At 49.2% G+C, this 24006-nt stretch overlaps 12 protein-coding genes across 12 annotated transcripts; 6 read left to right on the forward strand and 6 right to left on the reverse strand.

Annotated features, from left to right (window-relative positions):
• Nucleotides 1-253: 253 nt before the first annotated feature.
• Nucleotides 254-748, reverse strand: N7487_012168 (U6 snRNA-associated Sm-like protein LSm4; the record flags this gene model as incomplete). Its single annotated transcript, XM_056879898.1, has 3 exons — nucleotides 254-424; nucleotides 492-683; nucleotides 746-748. The coding sequence occupies 3 exons, from the start codon at nucleotides 746-748 to the stop codon at nucleotides 254-256; spliced, it is 366 nt and encodes a 121-aa protein (XP_056725217.1).
• A 532-nt stretch (nucleotides 749-1280) lies between these two features.
• Nucleotides 1281-2991, reverse strand: hat1 (histone acetyltransferase catalytic subunit HAT1; the record flags this gene model as incomplete). Its single annotated transcript, XM_056879899.1, has 4 exons — nucleotides 2955-2991; nucleotides 2615-2890; nucleotides 2293-2557; nucleotides 1281-2232 (listed from the first exon to the last, which is right to left on the reverse strand). The coding sequence occupies exons 1-4, from the start codon at nucleotides 2971-2973 to the stop codon at nucleotides 1281-1283; spliced, it is 1512 nt and encodes a 503-aa protein (XP_056725218.1). The 5' UTR covers nucleotides 2974-2991.
• Nucleotides 2992-3681: 690 nt separating this feature from the next.
• On the reverse strand, nucleotides 3682-5392 carry N7487_012170 (Zn(II)2Cys6 transcription factor; the record flags this gene model as incomplete). Its single annotated transcript, XM_056879900.1, has 5 exons — nucleotides 3682-4039; nucleotides 4098-4333; nucleotides 4383-4479; nucleotides 4529-5224; nucleotides 5277-5392. The coding sequence occupies 5 exons, from the start codon at nucleotides 5390-5392 to the stop codon at nucleotides 3682-3684; spliced, it is 1503 nt and encodes a 500-aa protein (XP_056725219.1).
• Nucleotides 5393-5713: 321 nt separating this feature from the next.
• Nucleotides 5714-6730, forward strand: N7487_012171 (putative short-chain dehydrogenase/reductase; the record flags this gene model as incomplete). Its single annotated transcript, XM_056879901.1, has 1 exon — nucleotides 5714-6730. One exon carries the CDS (start codon nucleotides 5714-5716, stop codon nucleotides 6728-6730), a length of 1017 nt encoding a protein of 338 aa, XP_056725220.1.
• Nucleotides 6731-6969: 239 nt separating this feature from the next.
• On the reverse strand, nucleotides 6970-10777 carry N7487_012172 (Chondroitin AC/alginate lyase; the record flags this gene model as incomplete). The annotated part of the gene is made up of 4 exons (XM_056879902.1): nucleotides 6970-7872; nucleotides 7926-8543; nucleotides 9120-9777; nucleotides 9831-10777. Coding segments are annotated over 4 exons (3126 nt in total), but the record flags the coding sequence as incomplete, so codon positions are not given.
• Nucleotides 10778-12250: 1473 nt separating this feature from the next.
• N7487_012173 (uncharacterized protein) lies at nucleotides 12251-13124 on the forward strand (the record flags this gene model as incomplete). The annotated part of the gene is made up of 2 exons (XM_056879903.1): nucleotides 12251-12428; nucleotides 12478-13124. 2 exons carry the CDS (start codon nucleotides 12251-12253, stop codon nucleotides 13122-13124), a joined length of 825 nt encoding a protein of 274 aa, XP_056725222.1.
• Nucleotides 13125-13864: 740 nt separating this feature from the next.
• Nucleotides 13865-15154, forward strand: N7487_012174 (Mn(2+) transporter ATX2; the record flags this gene model as incomplete). The annotated part of the gene is made up of 3 exons (XM_056879904.1): nucleotides 13865-13914; nucleotides 13984-14925; nucleotides 14977-15154. 3 exons carry the CDS (start codon nucleotides 13865-13867, stop codon nucleotides 15152-15154), a joined length of 1170 nt encoding a protein of 389 aa, XP_056725223.1.
• Nucleotides 15155-15469: 315 nt separating this feature from the next.
• On the forward strand, nucleotides 15470-15803 carry N7487_012175 (uncharacterized protein; the record flags this gene model as incomplete). Its single annotated transcript, XM_056879905.1, has 2 exons — nucleotides 15470-15594; nucleotides 15701-15803. The coding sequence occupies 2 exons, from the start codon at nucleotides 15470-15472 to the stop codon at nucleotides 15801-15803; spliced, it is 228 nt and encodes a 75-aa protein (XP_056725224.1).
• A 434-nt stretch (nucleotides 15804-16237) lies between these two features.
• Nucleotides 16238-18401, forward strand: N7487_012176 (F-box/WD repeat-containing protein; the record flags this gene model as incomplete). Its single annotated transcript, XM_056879906.1, has 4 exons — nucleotides 16238-16687; nucleotides 16744-17384; nucleotides 17435-18146; nucleotides 18201-18401. The coding sequence occupies 4 exons, from the start codon at nucleotides 16238-16240 to the stop codon at nucleotides 18399-18401; spliced, it is 2004 nt and encodes a 667-aa protein (XP_056725225.1).
• Nucleotides 18402-19255: 854 nt separating this feature from the next.
• N7487_012177 (putative C6 transcription factor) lies at nucleotides 19256-21025 on the forward strand (the record flags this gene model as incomplete). Its single annotated transcript, XM_056879907.1, has 3 exons — nucleotides 19256-19315; nucleotides 19439-20182; nucleotides 20261-21025. The coding sequence occupies 3 exons, from the start codon at nucleotides 19256-19258 to the stop codon at nucleotides 21023-21025; spliced, it is 1569 nt and encodes a 522-aa protein (XP_056725226.1).
• A 348-nt stretch (nucleotides 21026-21373) lies between these two features.
• Nucleotides 21374-22729, reverse strand: N7487_012178 (DUF3716 domain-containing protein; the record flags this gene model as incomplete). Its single annotated transcript, XM_056879908.1, has 3 exons — nucleotides 21374-21939; nucleotides 21994-22326; nucleotides 22390-22729. 3 exons carry the CDS (start codon nucleotides 22727-22729, stop codon nucleotides 21374-21376), a joined length of 1239 nt encoding a protein of 412 aa, XP_056725227.1.
• Nucleotides 22730-23473: 744 nt separating this feature from the next.
• On the reverse strand, nucleotides 23474-23909 carry N7487_012179 (uncharacterized protein; the record flags this gene model as incomplete). The annotated part of the gene is made up of 2 exons (XM_056879909.1): nucleotides 23474-23767; nucleotides 23826-23909. The coding sequence occupies 2 exons, from the start codon at nucleotides 23907-23909 to the stop codon at nucleotides 23474-23476; spliced, it is 378 nt and encodes a 125-aa protein (XP_056725228.1).
• Between the last annotated feature and the right edge of the window lie 97 nt (nucleotides 23910-24006).

The raw sequence follows: 24006 nt of genomic DNA on the forward strand, positions 1-24006 counted from the left end.
CACTGCTTGAATTACACGGGGGTTTACAGAGAAATATGTAAGTCTGGTTTGGGTTTTTGGAGTATAACATTTAGAGGTAGTTGTAAATCGACCAAGTGACCCAGATGCCGTGAAAATACAGAGCCACATACGCCACGGCCATGCTCGATCAAACCGTTCCACCGGACCTTCCGAGCGACCTTACCACCGTCTCCTCCGGGGGTATCTCGTTTGCCGTCTTCTTAAAATCATTCATGCAGAACAAGCTTTATGTCTAATTGGGGCCGCCTCGTCCCCGACCACGTCCACCCCGGCCGCCGCCACCACCCCGACCACGGCCGCGGCCACGATCACCGTCTCGCCCTCCGCGACGGCCTTGTGGTTGGTTCTGTTGCTGCTCTTTGACAATTTCGACAATCTCTTCGGGGACTCGTAGGTATTTGATCTGGTGGGTTGTTAGCACATAACCCAAAGAGCGGGGCTCTGAGTTGATTGCTCATCAGAGGGCTTACGTTGTTGCCCCGGATGTAAACTTCGGGTAATCTGAAGAAGCGGTCGCCTTCGGGGCTCGTCTGCACTACCTCGCGCAGAATCAGGTTCATGAAGTTATCGCACGTAACCAAGTGGCCGTTCAGAGTTTCGCCGTTCTTGAGTTCCACCAGCATGGGGTGGCCCTGTGCGGCCGTGAGGAGACCGAGAGGAAGCTGATCGTAAATTGACTTAGTATAGATTTCGGAGAGGGCGTTTGGGTAAAGCTGCAGCTTACCATTTTGGAATGCGATCGACGAGGTGGGTGAAAGTGGGAGAGTCAGTTAGCGCACAGAGTTGAAAGAGCGCAGGTTGTTGCGTAGATCCAAGTTTTTGTGACCTATGAATTGAATAGCGGAATTAAACCCTAAGGAAGGGGCCTGTTGATTTATCTGGGGATGTTCAGTGTAATGGATTCAAGCTCCAAGAGATGCGACGAGGAAGCCCGGAAAAAGGGAAGTGCCGAGCCCAAATGTGGCTTTGGTGCCATATGCAAGGAACTCTCACAAGTTTTTTTATACATATTCTTCGCTTATATCTACTATTAAACATATCAAATATTCATGGTTCTATCAGTATGAGGGTTTTGGGTGACATAAATTAGTGGATATCAACTAGAATTGAGCTTTCTCAAGTTGCACACATATTGGAGAAAGGTGTATAAGAAGGGTATTGGTATATCAGTACCCTATAAGAATCCTGTCGAATGCTTCGAAAATAACATGCTCGTGTGCATTACATAGTACATAAAAGAGCTGACCACCGCAGGGCTTTCAAACCCTTGGTCGTTTAGCTAGCTCTGTTCCATCCTCCTCCTCGTCATCCTCCTCCTCCATGACCGTGAGCTTGCGTTTGACACGCCGGTCTCGGCTACCGGTAGGAACCTTACTGGCCTGGTCGTTTGCCTCTGCCTGTTCATCCGATTCATCTTCTGGCAAGCGGCCCTCGAGCGCATCCAATGTGATCTCGTAGCCTTCCTCCACATTTTGGACCGTAGCATCAAGTTTCTCCACACGGTCTAAAAGCTCCAGTTCGTTCAAAAGTTCTTTGTGTTTTTTATAGAGACGTTGCTTGGTTAGCATGCGCCACCAGTAGTAGCGTCGGTCATCCTCATTTTCGGCCTTAAACTTCTTGATCAACAGTCGAGCGAGGTTTGTGCCGCCGGCCAGGCGGTGGCTTTGAGGAATCTGGCCGAGAAGGTACATCTCCAGAACATGCGCGAACTGCGTAGGTTCAATCTTGAATGATTTGCGGATGTCGTGGAGAAGCTTGGTGGGGATGAGGGCGGAAGTGGGCACATTGCGAGGACGTTTCTTTTGAGAATACGCTCCGAGGGGGTCGGGGTTGAGATTCACGTTGTGCTTCAGGAACTCCGGCCGCAACAGACAATAATCGGCCGTGTCCCGCAGCGCGTCGAATTGTTCATTGGGGTCTTCGATGGTCAATTCTAAAATGGTTGGGTCTGCGATGCATGCCGCGTGGATTGTGGTATATAGGTGTGTGCCGTGGCCGGCGCGGTGGTGTGAAGGAAGAATAAGGAACTGGGCAATGCGGATCCGTGCAGGAAGCTCGGAAATTTTGACTTCTGGTGGCGGGAACTCATCGTTCTTGACTGTGGGAATTTGTGATTGATCCCGCTGGTAATACCAATAGCGGTACGTTGTGGCATATCCGACAATCGAATATGATGATGCTGTTGGTGTTGGAGGAGTGACCTTCTCATATCTATACACTGGGTTAGTCTCAGGTCACAGGTACCAGCACAGCAAGGAAAAAAAAACATACACGAAATATACCCTCCAACGGTCGAGCGTCCACTCTGGGTCATCTGTCTCTAGGGGAGTTCCGGCTTCTATGAAGAGGGAGACGAGAACCTGCATGCGATCTAGAATTTTCCGCACTTCCGGGTCTGCAAGTGATCCAGCCCAGACCTCATATTTTCTGTCATTAACCTCGTAGCTGATGACAAAATCGCCCGGGGGCTTGAAATCTTTCGCGTCTGGGTCGTTTTGAACGGCTTTCTCATAGTCTTGGAGATCGGCGAACGCCTCTGTGCAAAATCGTGGTTAGCTTATATGACACATATTGTCGCAAAGCTTAAACTCACCTTTCTGGACAAAAGGTTTCAAAGTATCGAGGAGATCAACAGCAGCTGTGTCACCGACCGACTTGAACTTCTCATCGTAGGAAATGTGGACATGAGGGCGCAAATCATGAGCCGCAAAGCGCAAACGGATAATCAAGCCTCTGTAACCGAAGATTTGCTCATCGTCGCCAAAGATAGGATAGGTGAATTGGGGGTGAAACGTGGAAAGTGTTTTCGGCTTCTTCTCGCCCGGTTGAATGACGGTAACATGGACCGCATCGTTGGCGTCGCAAGACCCTAAAGCGAATATTAATTAGTCTATAGCTTGGCGGCGTTGGATATCGGAAGACTATGAACTTACATCCAGCTTCGCTCGCCATTTTGATAGGATTGTGAAGTTTGAATGTCAAATCAGACAATGAAGTCTAAAGAGAGACGCGAATACGCGCCCCGGCGCGCATCAGTATTACCTAATCTGGATCTATGGCCCGTCACTACAGGCCATCAAAGATTCAATATCTCAATGAGGGAGTTCCCAAAGAAAAAAAAATACTTATATGGCTCCCGGTTTTACACATGTATTTTGGAAAGTTCTGATTGAGGACCGTTTACATATAATGATTAAGCTCCATATAGCCTAAAACCCAAGACTGGGAGAGTGAGCAGTGAACCCGTTCAGTTTAGTCTCACTTCAATGTCACTTCCATTAAAAGGAAAAGGTACCTGGGTCTATGGCATGGCATTACTGCACACAATCTGGCCATTTACGCTTACCTAGATGACCCTGGTCGTACTAGTAGTAATAACCCTCAATCCACTCATCTTATACGAGCCGACTGAGTTACCGAGAGGAGTAGATGCATCAGAGTATGATCCCTTCGTCAATGACTTGAGTGTTTTTATTTCGTTACATGTCTGTCTTATTTAGCTTTGAAACTACATTTTGAAGCAGTGGCATTCTTTGAAGAAGTTAAGCCACGCCATTGAACGTATAAGGTAGCGCTTAATATACGATATGTAAAATCCAAAGAGCGTTACTAAACAAACTCATTTAAACCACATCAGGTAAGATCAGATTCACACCAAGCTCACGCCTCCAAATTCATAGCCTCCTGGGCCTCCAATAGCTTCAAATAAACACCCGCAGCATTCCACCGTACATCAATATCCGTGAACCCCTCACGTAGCCTCCTCGCCACCTCAAGGTCATGCGGTGCTTTACTGTTGGACCGCATATGGGCCCCACAGATGTGATAAGCAAAATACAGACCCCACGGGGACATATCCTCTGGATCCCGACCTAAGAAGCATTGACGCTCGATAAGATTTGCATTAATACGCTCCGTAACCTGTTGAAGTATAACCTTCGCTCGTTGTGAGCGAGGGCTGTCCATTTCTTCAACTGCATCGGATGATAGCCAAGGTGTATAAAGGGCGACTATGGCACTAGTTCAATGTTGGCATAAAAGTCTGTAACTGAGATAAGGGTGGATGTAGTACTAACCTGTACACGAACGTGATTTGATCATAGTCCGGACAGTCGATATTCAATGCAGCGGCTAGCATTGACTGCAGGGTACGATCGAGCTGTATCCAAACATCATCTTCGCTGGTAAAGTCTGTTGAAAGGTGATGGAGAACTTGGCCTAATAGCCTGGCAGCTTGACAGAGCAGAGCAAACTTGCTCATGTGTCCTGTCATTGGGGACGAGAGAGTCGAGAACCTATCGGGCTTGACAGTCTGATCAAAAGATAAGCAGCTAAAAGATAAAGGTCACGAATTGACGTACCCCCTGGTCCCATGCAGCATCGTCAGCCGGTAAATAATCATCCAATTTTGGATCTGCAGTTGCAAAGGGCCGTCCCGGGCAGCCGATGCTCACAAAGCTATTTTGTTATTAGTATAACAAAGGGCTCACGGTAGACAGCGACGAACCGGTCTAAAATGACAATAGCCCACCAGACTCTCCGTCGCTCTTCAACCTCCACCAAAGTAAGTACTCTTCTATTCGGCGCCGTGCGACTGACATTAATACCCAAGGCATGGGCATACCTCGCACAGGCCCCGATCGACAAGAACGCAGCCGGGTAGATCCCGTGTCCTAGTTCATAAAGAGCAATAAGAACTCCGGCTTGCAGTACTAAAATAGAGAAAGACTCTTCCACTTTTAGATAAAAATGTTTAGTTGAGTTATATAAGGCTGTCCGAGGACTACGAGAACCAGCCGGCGGGAAGGTAGTGATGAGTTTCAGTGCTAACAAAAGAAGAACAATATCAGGCCTTGAGCGGAATGCGGGCTGTAGGTATAAATCGTAGAATCGCTTCTTCGAGATGAAGGGCATCCACTGGTGAATATGCTTGAAAAACCGCATTGCCGTGAGCTGGATTTCATCTAAATCCCCTAGGAGTTGTAGAATATCCTGCGGGACTGTAGTCCCTGCCGTAGGTAAAGTTTCTAGTAAGCTGTGCTGTAGTAGAGCCGGATCAAGAAACAAGATGGTCGGGAAATCAATAGTCTGAATATCTGCCTGCTCATCCAGGGGAGAGGGGTACCATCCTCGCTCTGGGCTTGACGCGATGGCCGAGTGACTGAGTGGCTCTGGTCTCCAATATTCACAACTTCTATTACGCCTACGTTGCTCGGCGTTAGCCCTGCTGCTGTAATGTAATATTTGGTACTTACTTAGCGCAGAGGGAGCATCTAGGCAGTGCCTTGTCGCATTTCCTCTTGCTCGACCTGCAGGATTGGCAGGACTGCGGGGCTAGCTCGAGGCTAGATTCATGACCAGGGGTCTGCATGGTGCATGTGGAAGGTGGACGGAGTTCAGTTTCTGGCGGGCTTTAACGGCCGCAACAATGGCCGCAAGAATGGGAGACTATATGGGAAAAGGTAACCGCAGAATGCGGGATATAGATGCCAGGCAGAGATGATCGGATCATTGCGACCGCATCTGCGGCCGCTTATGCGGCCGCAAATGATGGCCTTGGGGGCCATGGACGGAGATACCGGAGGCCAAATTATACAAAATTGGACATATATATAAGTAGCAATTATTGTCGATACATTCAAGATATTATACCTTGATATTTGTTTGCGAGTCTCCATATCTTCTTCTTAATATGAGCTCGTCAAGCCCCTATGCTGCCGCGCATCTCGACCCTCAGGGTGCCGGAGATGCACGACCAACCGCCCTTCAAATCATACAAGATGAAGGAGTCGAAGGCAAGCTGGCCGGCAGGGTTATTGTCATCACTGGAGCCACATCAGGCATCGGTGTCGAGACAGCTCGTGCCTTATCGGCCACCGGGGCTACTCTGCTCCTCATAGCCCGCAACCGATCTAAGGCCGAGAAGAACCTCGCCGAGATTCTGGAACCCGACCGCGTCTCGCTGATCGACTTGGATCTGGACTCCTTTGCGAGTATTCGTGCCGGCGCCAAAGAGATTCTCGCCACGTCTAAGGGTCAGGTCAACATTCTTATCAACGGCGCGGGTGTTATGGGAGTCCAAAACCGCACACTCACTGAAGATGGCATTGAGGCGCAGTTCTCCGGAAACCATTTAGGATTCTTCCTCCTTTTTCAGCTTCTGAAGGAAGCTTTGTTGGCTAGCGTCACTCTAGAGCTTAATTCGCGAGTCGTGATCGTGTCTTCATCTGCCCACCGAGCTGGTATCCTTCCGAATAGCGACAACTACAACTTCGAAAAGAGTGAATATGACCATAAACTGGCATATAACAATTCTAAGCTAGCAGCGGTATATTCCGCCAACACCATCGAGCGGTTATATGGTGCCCAGGGACTACATGCTACCAGTCTCCACCCCGGCGCTATCAACACCGATATATCCCGTAATATGCCTCCAGAGTTCTTAGAGGGTCTTATGACAAACCCCTACGTTCTGAAAATCTTGAAGTCTTCCGAGCAGGGGGCAGCTACGACAGTGTGGGCGGCTGTAGGTAAGGAGTGGGAGGCAAAGGGTGGCAGGTATCTCGAGGACTGCAAGGAAGCAGATCGTGGTCAGGACGATGGCCAAGTCTTTGGCGCTGGATGGGTGAAACAAACGTATAATCTCGAGGAAGAGGATCGTCTCTGGAGGGATTCCCTTAAGATAGTCGGACTAGAGAGTGAAGCCTGAGCATTTTTCATGCGTTGATAGATGGTATTACCCCATCACTCGAGAGAGCTAGTATAGCAATGTGATCTTTGCACAATCGGACTTGATTTCAAAAATTGCAATGTCTTCTTTCATTTAAACAATGCTTCAATACACCATCCACCTAACTTGCCAAAACATCCTTGAACACATCTTGGTGCATCGCCTAAAAAAAAAAGATATTTGGAATGATATTTACAGGCTGTCTGTATGTTTGATTTCTATTTATACCCATGTATGCTGTTCCACAGCTTCTGATCTAGTTTCCATTTCCCGACTGATTTCTTCAGTTGGGGTATCATTTCCAAAGCTCGCCGGATCCCCATCGTACTTCCTATTCGTTCAAGGGTTTCAATAACCCAATCATGAACCTCATCAGGGGTCCCTGCCGCGCCTCCGGCAATTCCTAGTGGGAAAAGCAGCATAAAGGTACCATTCAACAGGGGTATATGTGATGGGTCTTCGGCAACTCCTTGCGCGGAGATAGCTTCCTGACTTGCAGAGCCGGCGCATATCTCAATTGCCATGCAAGCAATCGTGTGCAATGCTCGCTGCCGCTGAATCACGTTATTTGGTGTCGGTCGTATCATTTTCGAAACTTGGAATACGATGGTCTGGTTGACCAACAGTCGTGCCCAGCGGTAGTGGTTGAAAACTCTTGCAACCCACATGTCCTTGTAGACATGATACTGGCCACGGAAGGTGTACTCGTATGTATTGGATTCTTTCACAGCAAATGACCAGTCTACTGGAAGGCTGGTTTCCCACTCGCGGAGTTCATCTTCAAACAATAGTGCTGAGTCCACTACTGCTCTGGCGTCGGGATTTTGGTGATGCACATATGCATCGAACTTTGTAAATCTAACCAATATGTCAACGAGATCGACGCCTGGTAGGATCTCTGGCGGCGCAGATGATACGAGATTAGGCGACCAGCTCAGTAGATCTGGGGAGACAACCCTCTTGGAGAAATATCTGACAATTGAAACAAAGTAGAATTGTAAATGGGCTCGGTGGTCCAGGTTCTTAAGCGATAGCCGAAAGGCGGGTTGTTTAAGTAAGGCGGCTGCACCATCCAGATGCACTATCCAAGAGTCGAGCTGGCTTGGGGTACAGGTGACCATCTGCGCGGGTCAGTTATTGCGGTTATTAAAAACCTTAAACCCGAAGAGCATACCTCGTATAGACTCAGCATTACGATCAAGTGAAATGTTCTGTCGGGATTGGCCTGGGCGGGGTTCTCCACTATTTCTCGTACGGCCTTGATGACCATTGCATGTTTCTCTCGAGACAATATCCGCAGTTCTCTATCATTATTGACATTGGACAAGGCAGCAAGGCCAACCGAGACGACAGCATCTCGACTCGACTGATCGAGAGCAACTGATCCAACATGAGGAGACGGCTGCACAGTATCTGCATGCAAAGAGCGACCTGTTCTGTTGGTTATCCGTGTCACAAAACGGTTAACAAAGAATCTCAACCCCTGATCCTCCAATGGGATGGATAGCGGGGCAATAATTCTCGGTGTCAGGATTAGTTGGCCCCTGCTCCTGCAGACTAGTGCATTTGACAGCGAAGGATCAGCTCCCGAGCCGGGGGTGGATATATCAAATTCTAGAGCTGCACTATCCTCCAGTTTTCGACGGGCCTCGGTCTTCGCTTTTGCTTCTGCACTTCGTCGGGCCGCCTTGTCATTCTCATCACGGAACATAAAAGACGGCACGTCCCGATAACCGCCACATGGCTTGCCCGCTCTCCTGCATTGGGAACACACGGGCTCAAGTCGATCACACTAGACCATGTCAGGCTATAATTAGTCTGGTGCTGGGCCACGCCACTTGCCTTTATTCGTCTTTCCCGACAACTGGAGCAAGCTTTACTGGGACGACCGTAGAAAGGCATAATCCCTGAGTAAATGCGGGGTGTGTCATATTCGATTCTAAATAGGCAAAGAATTCGTGACAATCGGAGATGAGTCGATAAACTGGGGCTTAGGCTCCACTTTGGTATATGCTTGGCATCGGCCTTTCCTAATGGGGTATCTGTTTCATCGCTTACTCCGACACATGCATACACATCGGAATTTATGATTATGTGTTGTATATGCACACTCGGCTAGTTGCGCGTGATTCTTGAGACCAGCTCTCCTTCACCAGATGGGACTTCAACCCTTGGAGTTGTGGGAAAAGTTGGTTCAACAAATACAACCCTAACGGAATATGTATGTTGACAAATATGCGGAAAATTAAATACGGAAAATACGGAATCGACTGGCTAAACCAGGAAATGCACATGGCAAAAAGAACTCGGGCAGAGTCAGCGGATGAAAAAGCCCCTGTTGGGGCATCGAAACGCAGACATATTATACATGGCAAGCACCAAGTGCCTGACCCTCCACGTGATGGTGATGGTGATGGTGATGATGGGTATGGTGATGATGGCGAGGAGCTTCCTGTGACATATCAAGTGGTGTAGGGGGCGAAGTTGTCGATGCACTGGCTGAAGTTGTAGTAACACTTGATGACACAAATGTTTCGGTGCCCGAAGCAGTGGAGACAGCAGCAAAATCGGTGGGGGTTGATTGCGAAACAAGCGCACTTTTTCTAGATACGCTAGAAACCGTGGTCGTTGCGCTAGGAGCCGAGTCCAATGTAGTAGACACCCTTGCTGTGGAACTTGCCGTAGGTGAGGCAGATTTGGAGGAGACTGCAGCTACCACATCAGACTCGTCCATGTGATAGAGCAATGATCCCCAGCCCAACCCATCGTAATGGCCAGACCCTTCTCCCCAGGATCCAGCACCGCCCTCCGCACCACCGTAATACTCAAGAGAGTTGTTGAGGTACAGAGTGGTCCAAGGTGCGTCTACTCGCTTCGTCATGACATAGTGGTTGTAGAGAAGCTCCCAGGTAGGTCTAATGGCTCCACGAGAGGCACTACTGATCTCTGTGTGGCTCACTATGCCGTTCGTGTAATCAACGAAGGGCACGTCATTTCCAAGGTTGTATCGCGCGAAGTACTCCGTCCTAGGGCGACATGTGAGTAACTGGAAAAGTAGAAACGATTGAATAGTACTTACCCACGGAGAATTCGGCTATCATTATAGGCAAACAAATCCTCTCCTTGGTTCCAGGCCTGCTGCCCGATCACACCGAGAAGTTGTATGTCTAATGCTGAATGGCCCTGATCACGACCGGATTCTTGGCCTTGACCAAGTAAAGCCCCTGTACCAGGCTCTTCAACGATGTTGACGACAGCATTGTTGATAGCACCCGTTCCATCCCCAGACTTGAAGTAATCCACGGCGAAATCCCACACTGTTTGGTTTTCGGTTAGGACACCCATGGCCATCGCTGAAGCGACATTGCACAATTCCCAGTTGGCGAAGAAATGAAGAACATTATGCTCTGACGGCTCTTCATGGTTTAGCCATCTGTAATGCATCGGGATAAAGATATTATTGGCCATTTCCACAACAGCAGGGAGAACATCGTCCACGAAGGGCTGATAGTCGCGAAGGAGCTCGGCTGCGTTAGCGAGTTCGTACCCCTGCAGGCCAGCTGTGAGGTACTTGTCGTCGCCACCGTCAATTGCAGTGAGAGTGGTTGCCCATGAATGTAGGATATTGCTAGCGGCATCAGCGAAGCTTGTGTTTCGGGATATTTTCCAGCGTAGGCCTAGATTGAATGCTGCCGCGACATCATGCCAAAGGAGCTCAGCGTTCGCGGCATGGCCATCCCAGGTACCTCGATAGACAACGCTGACTGGGGAAGGGGTGTAGCTGGTGTCAGAGAACGAGAGACTGGTCAGGGTATTCCAAGAGGTAGTCCATGGATCCTGGTTGGCCTTGATCTTTTCCTGGGTGCGAGAGATATCACTATCGGAGACGAGCAGGCCAGGGTGCACAAAACTTGCTACAAGGGGGAGAAAGGGGATAACGAAAGAAAGGAAGGCGACCATTGCAAAGAGAAGGGCCACATATACGAATACAAATATGGGAAGTGAAAGGAATGAACAAGAACGAAACTGAAGTCAACGAATATCAATGAAAGATCGTTATTTCTGAAGTTAGATCAAACTGCGTGGGAAAAGTATACGAACCCGAGATCTAGCGCTCCGTTCTTAATCTAGTTAAAACAACTCATGTTTCAGTTATGCCCTAGCTTGGATAGCTGGATTTCCGGACAGCTTGTCTTGCGAAGAAAAATTAATCACTGCATGTTCCTTCTGTATATGTTTGGGGGGAGCTTAGGTGCCTGTTGATCAAATAACTGACGTTGGAAGTGAGTTCACATTCGCCTTATAAGACTCGGTAGGGTCTGCTGGACAAGAAACACCGAAGATTTCCCGAGTAATATTCAAATTCATCAGACCGGACCGGTTCGGAAGCGTCCCCTATCCTCAACGAGGTTGGAGTTTAACAATTTGATTTATCCGGCTCAAGATGACATCTACGGAGTATAGGGATATCAATTCTTTCTTGTAAAATAGCACTCCAGCGTCTTTTTTGGATGTTCTTTCCAGGTATATTTTCAGTCTGCAGAAGTTTTTTTTAAAATAAAGAGTTCTTTTCTTCTCGGCGTTATAGCTAGAAAGGTACCCATTACCTATACAACATAGAAGGAAGAGTAGCAGGCATCTCACTCTATAATATACGAAAGCGGTTAGAAGCATAAACCGTACTCCGTACAGAGCACTTTTCTATGGATAACCAGGGTTATTTTCTACTATTAAACGTTAATTGTCCCCAGAACAGTTTCCAGTGGCATTGTTTTGAGGCTATTCTGTTTTCCCTCATACTAACGACTATCATCCATATACGAGCTATGTTCCTTGAGAGCAAAAGAGTGTAGAGGCTCATGAGTAGGGCCCCAACGTAAGCTGCTGAGGTCAGTTGCCTGTTATGTTACTTGGCAGAGACCAGCCTTACCAAAAGTCAATTCCTATTTGCAAAGAAGAAAAAATCTTTGGGCGAAGGTACCCTTTGTATTGCATCGACAGCTACGGAGTACGTTCATTCTACAAAGTTGAATCTAAGAGCTCGCAAGAATCGGCCCTCGGGGAGACTGAGTGCCGATGACTGGGGCTTAGACTCTCTCCACTTTGGCAGGTGCTTGGCATCGTCCTTTCCTAATTGGGTATCCGTTTCATCAATTTAGTCTATAAACATACTCAAAACATAGTACAACTTATATCTAAGTCGCTAAAATCCCCACTAGTTCACACGGGAGCCTGATTACCCGAAACATTCGGCAGTCAAATTGGCCCGCAGTGTTCATGGCGCCGAGAGCCGAGAGTTAAGAGTCAAACGCCATACAGTTGAGAGGTCCAGCGCTTACCAGAGAAACCTCCCTGTTGAATTGAAAGTCTACCAGCTCTCACTTTGACTCGATTGCTCTCTCACAATTTCTTACAATTCTTCCAAAGAGAACCCATTAAGAGACAGAAGATTTCACTTTCAAGCATCCCAGACGTGGGTGTCTGGATCAAACATCTACAATGTCTCTCATTGAACGTGCGAGCAGCGAGAGGACAACTCCCTTTTATCTTTATAACCCCTCCCTGGCAGTGGCAATTGTTGCCGCTGTCTTGTACACCCTTGCTTTTCTGTTGACGACTATCCAATGGATTCGGTACAGGGCTTGGGTCTGGAGCATTATGGTGATATCAGCTGCCAGTACGTACGCATTTGGTCTGTCATCCACTTAAGCTAACCCCCAACTCAGTGGAAGCAGTCGGCTACATTGGACGATGTGTCTCGGTCCAAAATACATTCGAGAGACCCGTTTATGTGCTTCAATTTTCCCTCGTCATCCTTGCACCCGTCCTCATGGCAGCGTGTTGCTACATCATCTTCGGTCGTATTCTATTCCTTGTTGTTCCCCAAGAGGCACGTACGCTTCGACTATGCTGGGTGCCTCCCCGATTCATTACACCGATCTTCGTCGGGTGTGATATCATTGCCCTGCTCCTCCAGCTTGGCGGTGCGGTGATGATCTCTGCTGTCGATGCCACAGATAAGGATGCGAAAAACAAGCTCAACACGGGAAAACACGTTGCCCAAGTAGGTGTTATTATCCAGCTTGTTGCCTTTGGCATGTTTGCAGTTGCTGCTGTTCGTTTCAACTTCACCTCCAAGCGCTTCACTGGGTCTCTGAGTGAGAGATATGAGAATGTTGGAGAGAAGGAATACATTATTGGTGGCGTTGTCAAGGACAAGAACTGGCCTACTCTGTTGCGAGTTGTCAATTTCACTACGATTTTGATCCTTGTCAGTTCATCACCTTCAGTCGCTGTTCAGTCGCTGACTTGTACCAGGTTCGGTCTATTTATCGACTCGTGGAATTCACCGAAGGCAAAGAGGGATATTTGAGCACACATGAGTGGCCCTTGTATGTCTTTGATGCTCTGTGTATCTATCCATGTGTCGCCCTTTTCGTCTATTGGCACCCAGCAAGATACTTGCCGTACTTGGGCTTTCGACTGCCAAAGGGTGCGCACAGTAGCGGTGACTCGGAGATTGGGATGCTATAAGCATAGCAAGGTGGATCAACCTGCGATCTGTGATCTTTGCATATTCTAGTGGAGCGTGGCGGCTGCTGTGTTCTTTTCATCAGCATGGAGTATCAATGTGCAAACGTGGGCGGTGGCTTTGCGTGGCTGGAATAATTCATAATGTTAAAATAATAACCCGATAATTGTTGGCTATAGACATAAATTAAAGTAATATAGACTCGAAAAAAAAGGACAAATACAAAGATATCGATTCAAGCAAGGACGGTTGCACTCGTGTATAGCCTGGCAAGGCCAGATAACGAGGGAGCAGACATAATGTTTGATAACACGTTCTAGAATCAGCCTTAGGCCCTATATGCATACCTTTTAAGGGCCTTATCAAATAAAATGCCTTTTAAATACCCATACGTTGTCCTGCATACTTCCCCCTAGTATGTTTTGAAAGCGGTACCTGAGCTACGTGGGTCCCCGACCTGGATCCTTCCACCACCTTGGCCTCTTTACGCAACCACACTCTCTCTCCAGACTCCCTCTGGACCCTCTCTCCAATTCTCCTCACCATGATAGAAAGTCTATAGAGTGAACTGCGAGATCATCATGGAGGGACTATTCACTCTGCTCGCCCTGAGCATTGTGATGGCAATTACGTGAGCTACCCTGTGTTTGGAAACCTAAGGTTCAATTGAATTCAAGCTAATGCTCCGAATTATTGGCAGATCCTTTGTCGTCGGCTCATTACCTTTAGCTTTTACACTGTCCCCCTCTCAACTCCGCTTAATATCGTCTATTGGTATGGGCGTTCTGGTGGGGACATCGTTGATCGTCATTATCCCCGAGGGCATTGAAACCCTCTACAGCGCAAACTCCCTCACTCGCAAGCAACACAGTACACGGTCTACCGCTATCGAATGGCAAAATCAAACCCCGCCCGTTGCAGCTACTTTTGCCCCCAACGGAGACAGCGCCTCAAACCTACCATCCGATGCCCCTGTCCCGGGTCTCCTCTCGGAAAGAAATCACCTCTTCGAGTCGCAAACACTTTATATCCGAAGCGAGGATTCGGCGGGTGAAACAACGGGCAAGGAAACAATTCACGGAGAGGAGGAGAGTTCCCCGCATGCGTGGGTTGGAATCGCCCTTGTCAGTGGTTTCATTTTGATGTATCTCGTCGATAAACTGCCCGAATTTGCTGCGCCCACTAAGAACGATCGCACACCTTACCATATCTCTTTGGATAACCTTGGGTCCGGGTTGCGGCGAGGTTCCTCCCCGTCGCGTGAGGGTGGACTCCTTGATGCGAACCACGCGTCCAGGCGTGGCCACAGTTTTGCCACCACGACCGGCCTCGTGATCCATGCCGCGGCGGATGGTATTGCTCTAGGCGCTTCCAGCTCGGATGCCGGGCTCAGTTTTATTATTTTCTTGGCAATAATGGTGCACAAGGCTCCTGCATCTTTCGGATTGACATCCGTCCTGCTCAAACAAGGGCTGTCAAGTCGCACCGCGAGAGCGCATTTGCTAGTCTTCAGTCTGGCAGCTCCTTTTGGTGCCTTGGCTACTTTCCTCTTTGTACAGATGATGGGATCTTCCAGTGCCGATGAGGCAGGCACTCACTGGCGCACTGGAATGCTACTGCTTTTCTCCGGTGGTACCTTTTTGTGAGTCTTCTTTCGTGGAATATATTAACATTTTCTTATTAATCTATGTAGGTATGTTGCAATGCACACCATGCAAGAAAATGGCCCGGGCTCGTCCCCGCGCGAACTTCCTATCAACGGATATGGTGACCGAGACCAGAATGGATCGGACAAGTCCATGAGAGACTTGATTGCATCTGTTTTGGGCATGATCTTGCCGCTATTCTTGCAGATTGGACATGCTCACTGAGCAAGTACCTTGTGTATTCCTCAGGGTTACGCCGTAGTGCTTTTACATTTTCGCTTTTCAGCTAGATTTTGGAGGGCTTTATACCCATAGCAAGATACGGTTTGGAGATGGATTGCTGTAGCTGAGATAAATTGAGAAAGGGAGGATATGTTTGAATAGATTTCCCTGTATAACTGTTGGGTGTTATCTTGTCATAATTGCATGGTATTTCACTATCTCACGATCACATCGACGTAGCGTCACTGTGCCCTATTTAAAGCCTGACAGGTCCTCCCGATGTCTGACTTCTCCAGGGGGTAGTTTTATCTTTTCAGGATGTCGGTGATGACAATATTCGTCAGTTTCGTCAGTCTGAATCATCCCGTTGTTCATAAGTTCCATGGTCCAACTCCGATAGCCGCATACCAACCCAAAGCCTTGGATCTATACATTTGTCGTGAGTATCATTGGGATCGTGAGCATCGTGAATACCAGGTTGCCTTTTACAGTTCACGATATTCAGCTCTAGAGACCAATGACTCGGTCTCGGACCAAACCACCTTTAAGTTTACATCCTCGACGCCTCCCCGTTGCCTCCTTTGCCATGAACCCCCAAAAGGAAATATTAGGCAAATCAGAAGGCAAAAAAGATGCAGAGAAAAAGACATGATCTGTGCCGGATGCATAAGATCCATATAATTCTCATCTGATTAGTCCCGGGGAGACCATGCTTTGTCAGGAATCACGACACCTCCGCTTCAAATGTCCCTTTTCCTCATCGCCCTTTTTTTTCATTGGAAGTTGATTTCGGACTCTGATTGAATGAAAAGAATTAGAAAAAAACTAATATATTCGAAAAAAAAGAAAAAAACGAGCGGCCTCGATACCTTCGGAGGATTATTGGTCTCACCTCCCTCCTTCCCTCGGCCGTTCGCCAGCCTCTCCTCATACCCCCGAACTTCAATACTCTCGTCTCCCTACTCGCTCATAACTATATGCTGGCCGTGAACTATTGGAGGTTCAGTGCGTCACATCGATAAATACAACCCGGACAAGTGGGAGGATCATACTCGACTGTGGCGGTCTCCCCCCTGTTCTGTCGCCATGGACTCCCATCGGGCATCATTCAGCGACGTGAGAGATGGGTCGAATGCGCACACATCAGACCAGTTAGACAGTCATAACCAACCATCGCACGACCCAGTCACAAATTTTTCCAGCACCCCATCCAGATCACTCAGCAATAAGACAACCGTCACTCCTTTACCCGCCAACCTACTTCCTTCAGCGCCCGCATCACCCCCGACACCCGCACCCAGCCCTACCCCCCATCAGCGACCACCAACTTGGCACTCAACCGACGATGAAGAAACCAGCTTTTTGTTAAACCTTCGAATTCACTTCAGCACTCTATCCAACGCCCGAAAACAGAAACTCCTGGAGGGTCTTCTGGACGTATGCGACAGCCAGCAGCTGAGCTTTGTGTCGAGTTACGTCGGTCCTCGATTGAGGAAAGACCCATTTCAGGTTTTTCCTAATGAGCTATGCTTAAGAGTGAGCCATTTGGCCGAGTCTCTGTCTACTTCTGTACTAATGTTGAGTCTGCTTAGGTTCTCTCCTTCATCGACGACCCCAAGACACTCGCCCGAGCTTCACAAGTATCACGGCGTTGGCGAGAACTACTAAATGATGACATCACATGGAAAAACCTTTGCGAGAAACATGCCTATTCGGTGCGGCGGGTGCTGGAAGATGAAGGGGACCTCGTCGACCCTTTCACCGCCCATCCCGTAGACTCGGCCTCTGGCGCACGCACCTTCGGCGGGTTGCAGCGGCGCTTGACCGCGTCAAATGGCCACGCCACCGAGAGCGCACCGGACCTTCCCCGCACGCTTTCTGGAGAATGGTTGCCTCCGACAAGCTTCTCCCGAAGACGTCGGACCCGGCCCGTTTCGTACCGTTCACAGTTCAAGCAAAAATACATGGTTGAGTCGGCGTGGACCAAAGGTGGTCGCTGCACCCAGCGCCATATCACCCCTGACCAGGGTGTGGTGACAAGTCTTCATCTCACTCCGAAATACATTGTCGTCGCGCTAGATAATGCGAAGATCCACGTCTACGATACTAACGGTGACAACCAAAAGACGCTTCAAGGCCATGTTATGGGAGTATGGGCGATGGTCCCGTGGGATGACATTTTGGTCAGCGGAGGCTGCGATCGCGAAGTTCGAGTATGGAACATGGCTACTGGGTAGGACAGAACCCCCACGACTTGCACGAACGAAAACTAACGTATGATAGGGCGGGGATCCATCTCCTTCGGGGCCACACATCAACCGTCCGTTGTCTGAAGATGTCGGATCGGAATACAGCCATCTCAGGATCCAGAGACACCACCCTTCGGATATGGGATCTGGCTACAGGGACATGTCGCAACGTCCTCGTCGGACATCAAGCCAGCGTGCGGTGTCTAGCCATTCATGGTGATCTGGTTGTGTCGGGCAGTTATGATACGACTGCGCGGATATGGAGCATATCTCAAGGACGCTGTCTTCGCACGCTTTCAGGACATTTCAGCCAAATATACGCTATTGCCTTTGATGGCCGGCGGATCGCGACGGGAAGTTTAGATACTAGCGTCCGGATCTGGGACCCGCATTCTGGGCAATGCCATGCAATTTTACAAGGTCATACATCTTTGGTTGGTCAGCTACAAATGCGGGACGACACGCTAGTCACAGGTGGCTCGGACGGCTCTGTCCGCGTTTGGTCACTGACCAAGATGGCGCCGATTCACCGTCTTGCGGCGCACGATAACAGTGTCACCAGTCTTCAGTTTGATAAGACCCGCATTGTTAGTGGTGGCAGCGATGGCCGTGTCAAGGTTTGGAACCTACAGACAGGGCAGCTGTTGCGGGAGCTTTCTACTCCGGCCGAGGCGGTTTGGAGGGTTGCTTTTGAGGACGAAAAAGCAGTAATTATGGCGAGCCGGTCTAATCGCACGGTTATGGAGGTACGTGCCATGTTTCCGTTTGGTGGAAAATATGTTTTCTAATATATCTCGCAGGTCTGGTCTTTCTCTCCACCGCCAGAAGATTACGATGATACAGCCATTGGGAGTGCTTTAAGCACTCCAGGCATAAGCTCTGTTGATGACCGCGAGCTGGCCGTTCCAACTCGGCGTCGAACTCTCTGTTCCGTTCCCCCACCACAGATCCCATTAGGCACTGATAGTGATGCACTTATGCCAGACGCACCCTCCTCCTAATCTCTTAGCATCTACTGGTCTGAACTGGTCCAAACGTGTTTTGATATCCTGCCATCTAACGATTACGCATATCCATTTATTTTTGTCATATTTATCTCCCCATCCTTTTTGAGCGCGGTTTGTTTTTGTCAACAGTGGGTGCTTTGCCTTCAGAATGAGCTGCCGGCGTTCCTCCCTAGGTGTTTCTAGAGCACCAAGCGGTTGCATATTTGGTGTTGCAAATCTGTTTGGTTACTGTGTCTTGGTTCTCTATGCAGATTTAGTGAAGTTGCCATACTGGAGTTGTGAGATCTTTTTTATTCCTTTCTTTTTTACCTTGTTCTTATTTCATATCGGCCATTTCGGAGTGTTTTATGGTTGAGTACATGATACCTTTTTTGGGAACCCTTGGGATGAGATTTATATACCATCTAGTTTGATGAAATCTATATCATTTACATTCCCAATTGGCCAGCTTGTCGGTTTTGACCTCCTGAGGTAGGATCTCGGGGTTATTATATAATTACTAAGCGGGTTACTCGGTCTGGAGAATGTCCCGTATGGAACTTTGACGTCTCTTAGTTTGTAGGCTTAACATTCACGCGAAAGACTTCAACGCGGGCATTGATCGCTGAAATTACACGAGATCTTTGCTTTAGAAATTCCATTCGCACATTCTTTAAGATGTGTATTTGCTTCGTTTGGACTAGGCAGTCGAGTTGATCCAGTTACAACCGATGACACACGGCCGTCCTTTACCTTTGTGGAACCCAGATCGAGTCCGACCTCTCTGTAACTCGCAACCCCCTTTGCGGTTTCCGTCGAAGTACCTGCAAGTCCTAAAGGTTCCTCAGACGACTGCCTGCGGGTGAACAATGGTCTATGGGGGAAAACCAAGTACCGGATGTTACCTGTGTCGCAAGCGGAAGATAAAGGTATGTCCGAGCTTCAATCTTGGTTTTTCGATTTACCCCGCCAATGAAACTGTATTATGCCTATAATATGTAGCCTTACTTGCATTCGTTAAAAGGCCAAATGCTAAATTTCCTCCCTTCAAGTGTGATGAAGCACGCCCAGAGTGCCGGAACTGCATTATCTATGGCCGACCATGTCCAGGATACCGGCCGGATGCTGTCTTCCGCAACGAGACCAGGAAAGTCGAGCGGCTGATGAAGACCAGTGCCAGCGTAAATTCCCACAGCAATACCGACAGCCAAGACAGCTCCTCGACCTCGGACTCATCTCTATCCGCCGTCTCGCGCCGCCGACGCGCAGGCCCACATGCGAAACACCATGACAAAGCTGCCCTGACACTATACTCGCCCGCTGACTCCAGCTGGGAACAAAGAGCACTGTGCTACTTTTTCGACCAGTTTACCATAAAAGCAGATTCTGAGGATGGCGGACATCTCGAATATGTGCCCCCGCTGTACGCGCGTGAGCTCGGTCGCCAAAGCAGCGAATCGCCGTCTTCCTGTTTGCGCTGGGCGGTCGAGGCTACGGCGCTGATGACTCTCGCTAATGCTAAGAATGCGCCATCTCTCATGAACAAGGCGCGGCAGGGCTATGGGCGGGCCTTGCGGGGTTTACAGGAGGCATTGGCGTCGCCGACTAATGCGGTTAAAGACGAGACGTTTGCTTCGGTCGTTTTGCTTTCGCTATATGAGGATATCTCGGGCGAGCGGAACGGGATGTTCAGCTCGCATACGGCTGGTTTTGAGTTTTTGACGAAACTTCGTGGAAACACGCTGGTTGATCATCCGCATGGTCGAGATATGCTTACTTTTGCGTATGCCCACACGGTAGGTTTGTCGTAAGGTTCTGACATCGGGACCTGGCATATATGCCTGAATATCGATCCAAGGCTGACCATTTTATAGTATGTTGAAATCCTCGCACTGGGAGACAAGCCTCACTTCGACATCGATTGGATCCTCGGCATGCTAGACATCAACAAACCAACCGAGCGCTTACTGCTCACCGCCTCAAAGCTCTGCCAATTATTCCTATGCATGAGCACCTCGCCAAAACCCCCGGACCAAGCTACAATCGAATCATGGATAAGAGCCGGCTGCGAGTACGACATCGAACTCTCCCAGTGGACAGAGACCCTTCCAGACCGCTGGCTCCCACTAGAGGTCTACTCATCACAGGGCGAGACCCTCCTGACTTACAACCGCATCACCAACGCCGTAGTCTGGAATTACTACCGTGCAGTGCGCATAATGGTGCAGCAACTTCTCCTCAGCCTAAATGCTACACTTACCTCCATCAAAGCGGCCAATAAGCAATTCTCCAGTTCCCGGCATATCAGCAGTTCTGAACCAGAGTTTGAGACCGCTCTCGACGAGCCAACTCTGAAAGCCACCATCCGCGAATTGACCACAGACGCCTGCCGCAGCATCCCCTTCGCGCTGGCTGATGTCGACTCCCTCGGTCGCCCGAATAAATCAGATAGCCCGTGGCAAATGCGCGCGGCGCAGGGTTACGGATTGCTATGGCCCCTCTGGTATATTCTCTCCTCCGGTATGCCGACTCCGGCGCAGGCAGATCTGATCCGTACTGTGCTGTCGCGTGTTGGGTCTACGCTGGGCATTAAATTGGCACTGGTGCTTGCCAGTGAGGTGGAGCAGAGAGCAGGATGATGCGCAAAGCCAATTTTTTTTGATCGAAACTTACCACGGGTCTCGTGCAATTTTGGTAACCAAACTTGATGTATGAGCTTTTGGGGTGCCCATTGTGCCGGATCTGAGGGCTACTCTGTGAGAGGTGTGCCAATTTCACTTGGCGTCGATGAGTCGCTCAATGGGCTACTGGCAGGACTTATGGTAAGAGAAACAAGGCGCCAGCTTCAGTCATTTAAGACTATGGTAGACAAACGCATAATGGTGCCAGACCAGCACCCAGACCATCTACAATACGGCTAGGTAGACTTCAGGTCAATCTGTGGATATCTCAGAATCAATAAAAAACACTAGAACCCCTGAGTGAGTTCACTCCACCGCAAAGACGTTCTCCTCTTCGGACCCCTCGTCGTCCGACTCCGGCAAGAATCCTTTCTTGCGCAGTGCTCCCTTCATACGACCGTAGTCTTCTGTGACGCGCACAATGATGTCTGCAAGATCGTTGTAGGTATCAAGGGCATAGACTTTGTCCTTCATACGGTACAACTTTGGGTCTTCAAGGGGTGAGTTGTACCAGGTCGCATTGAACGGGGGCCCTCCGTTCTTGAGCTGAGGAGGTGCGTCCTTAGTGGCGGCGCCCTCACTGGTCTTTATAGGGCCAACCTCTGACTTGCGGCGCTTAGGCGTGTCCTTTGTGATACCCTCGCTGGCCTTTGCGCGACCAAGCTCTGACTCGCGGCGCCTAGCGGGTTGCTCTTGGTCTGCATCTTCCGGGGTAGTCCCAGGACGTTTCCGACTGGTAGTTGGCTTCGCAGACTTCCGGGCAGCATCTGTATCCTTTGCGCCATAGTATGTTTGAAGCAATGGACTCGACGGCTGCCGTTCAATCACAGCCGCAATAACCCACGAAGGCACATTCGGAAACAGATCAGGACCTGTTCCGTACGTCAGTTTTCATCGTATCATTCTAGTAAAAGAGGAAGACGTACGGAAAGAACATTTGTGTCCTCCTCCTATAAAGGTGCAATTAGCACACGCCCAGTCCCATTGAGCCTGGTTCTTCGCGAAAACAATCCGACAATGCTCGAATGTTACTTTGCCTTTGGCGCAGGCGGTACATTTCTGATCAGCTGGAGCTTCAACGCCACACAACTGTCCCTGCGCTGCACGTCGAGCAACTGCGGACCTCGCTGGCCTGCGTACGCCTTTTCCCCAATCGAGTTCGGTCCGCTTGGGGTGCATATCACGGAACTTCTTTTCGAATGCGGTCATGAAATTGCGTAGAAGGGGTAATCCGGTGGTGTCAAGACCCGGAAAGGAGGCTTGATAATAAATCACATTAGCGAATTTATATTGTAGAGAATAATGAATATTCTAACACTTACGGTCTTCGACTTGTGCTTTCATGATAGCCTCGAGTTCGGCGGTCGTACGGTCCCGAATGGATGGGCCGGGGTCTTGCTTATCAGCAGAAGACTTCGTACGACTCGCAACACCGACTCGAACATGAGTCCCATCTTCGTCCTTTCGGTATGGGATGTCAACTGCATCGTCATCACTGCTATCAGAGTCAACGTGTTGTAGAAAATCGGGGTCGTTGGGACTAGGCGATCTCTCTGATTCATCTTGTATTAAATGAGGATCATCGAAGTCATTTAAGATTGCCGCGGCAAGACCGTGTGCGGCCGGAGAGCTGTGAGGAATGGAGCGAGTCAAGCGAGGCATGGTTAATATCTCTGGTAGAACGAGAGTGTAGAAGGATGTTAAAGAGTTCGAGTTCTTTGTGGACGGGAAACTAAATCTTCTTGGTGCCGTACGGCCTGCATATTATCCTTGCACGCGAGTCAAAGACATCTTGATATCTTTGTTGTCACTCCAGTGCTATTTATGTGACATGGCACTTCATACTCCTTAGGTATCTCTGCTGTTCTTTTGTGTGAAATGCGTTCTTTCCGCAACAACACATGATACATCACATTGTCCCAACTGACGACTTCTAACACATGTATCAACATTGACCTCAACCCTGTTAGCAAATTTATGTACTTGCAGAGAATCGATACAATACTCACTGTCCTCAACCTGGTCTATCATTGCAGCTGTAATTTTGGCAGCTGTGCGAAGCCTCACGGATGGGCCAGGAGATAGCTCCGTCAGCCCACTGTTTGGGGCGCGAGTTGAGCATATGACTGTCGTCTAAGGTGAGCTCAAATGTGTCGAAATGTGTCGAGTTTTGTCTGTTGGAAATCCATTGTCGTTGTTTGGGTAAACAACCAAGCTCGAATCCATACCGATACACCCCCGTTACACGCTCCAAGAGAAGGGGAAACAATGCACAAGGGCATTCAAGTCAGAAAGGCGACCACCGACAACTCCGCACTCCCTAATAGCAGACGCACAGCTATCACGGAAATACCGACAGCACCGTGCCATGCTGCAACCGACTCCTCATCGTCAACGAATCGGCACCTAATCGACGCCTCGTCCCATTCCTCCCCAAGGCTCGTAGAACTCATCAAAAGAACTCGGCATGCTCTCGTCGTAATCTCTGATCAGGTCGCAAATCCGAGAAAGAAAGGTCCGCTGCCTCCTTTGGAACCAGAGTGCAGTGTCGAGGCTCAGTGACATCACAAGTCCTGTGAATGATCTCGCAAAGAGAACGCCCGGCCGGCCAGTATCAGGATCTGGGCGGATATGACGGTACCCGGTAGGCATCCGTGCTTTGGCTTCCTGATAGCATCGTTCATAGGCGAGCATAGTCTCCTAAGGTGGTAGGGTTAGTAAATATATATATCTGCGCACACAAAGTCATTGTACTCACCTCGGTAGCGCGACGAGCATCAATACACCATACCTGCCTGTGATCTGTGACCGCAGCGATAAAGTCGCGGATCAGAGAATACATACTAAGAAATGGGAGCATTATTAGCACCTCGACTCCGAATCGTGGGGATCCAAAAACGACCCACAGGAGCAATGAATGCGGGTTCCAGTAAGCTTGT

The sequence above is a fragment of the Penicillium crustosum genome (assembly GCF_028827405.1).
Source record: "Penicillium crustosum strain IBT 35664 chromosome Unknown utg000005l_segment0_segment0, whole genome shotgun sequence".
NCBI lineage: Eukaryota > Fungi > Ascomycota > Eurotiomycetes > Eurotiales > Aspergillaceae > Penicillium > Penicillium crustosum.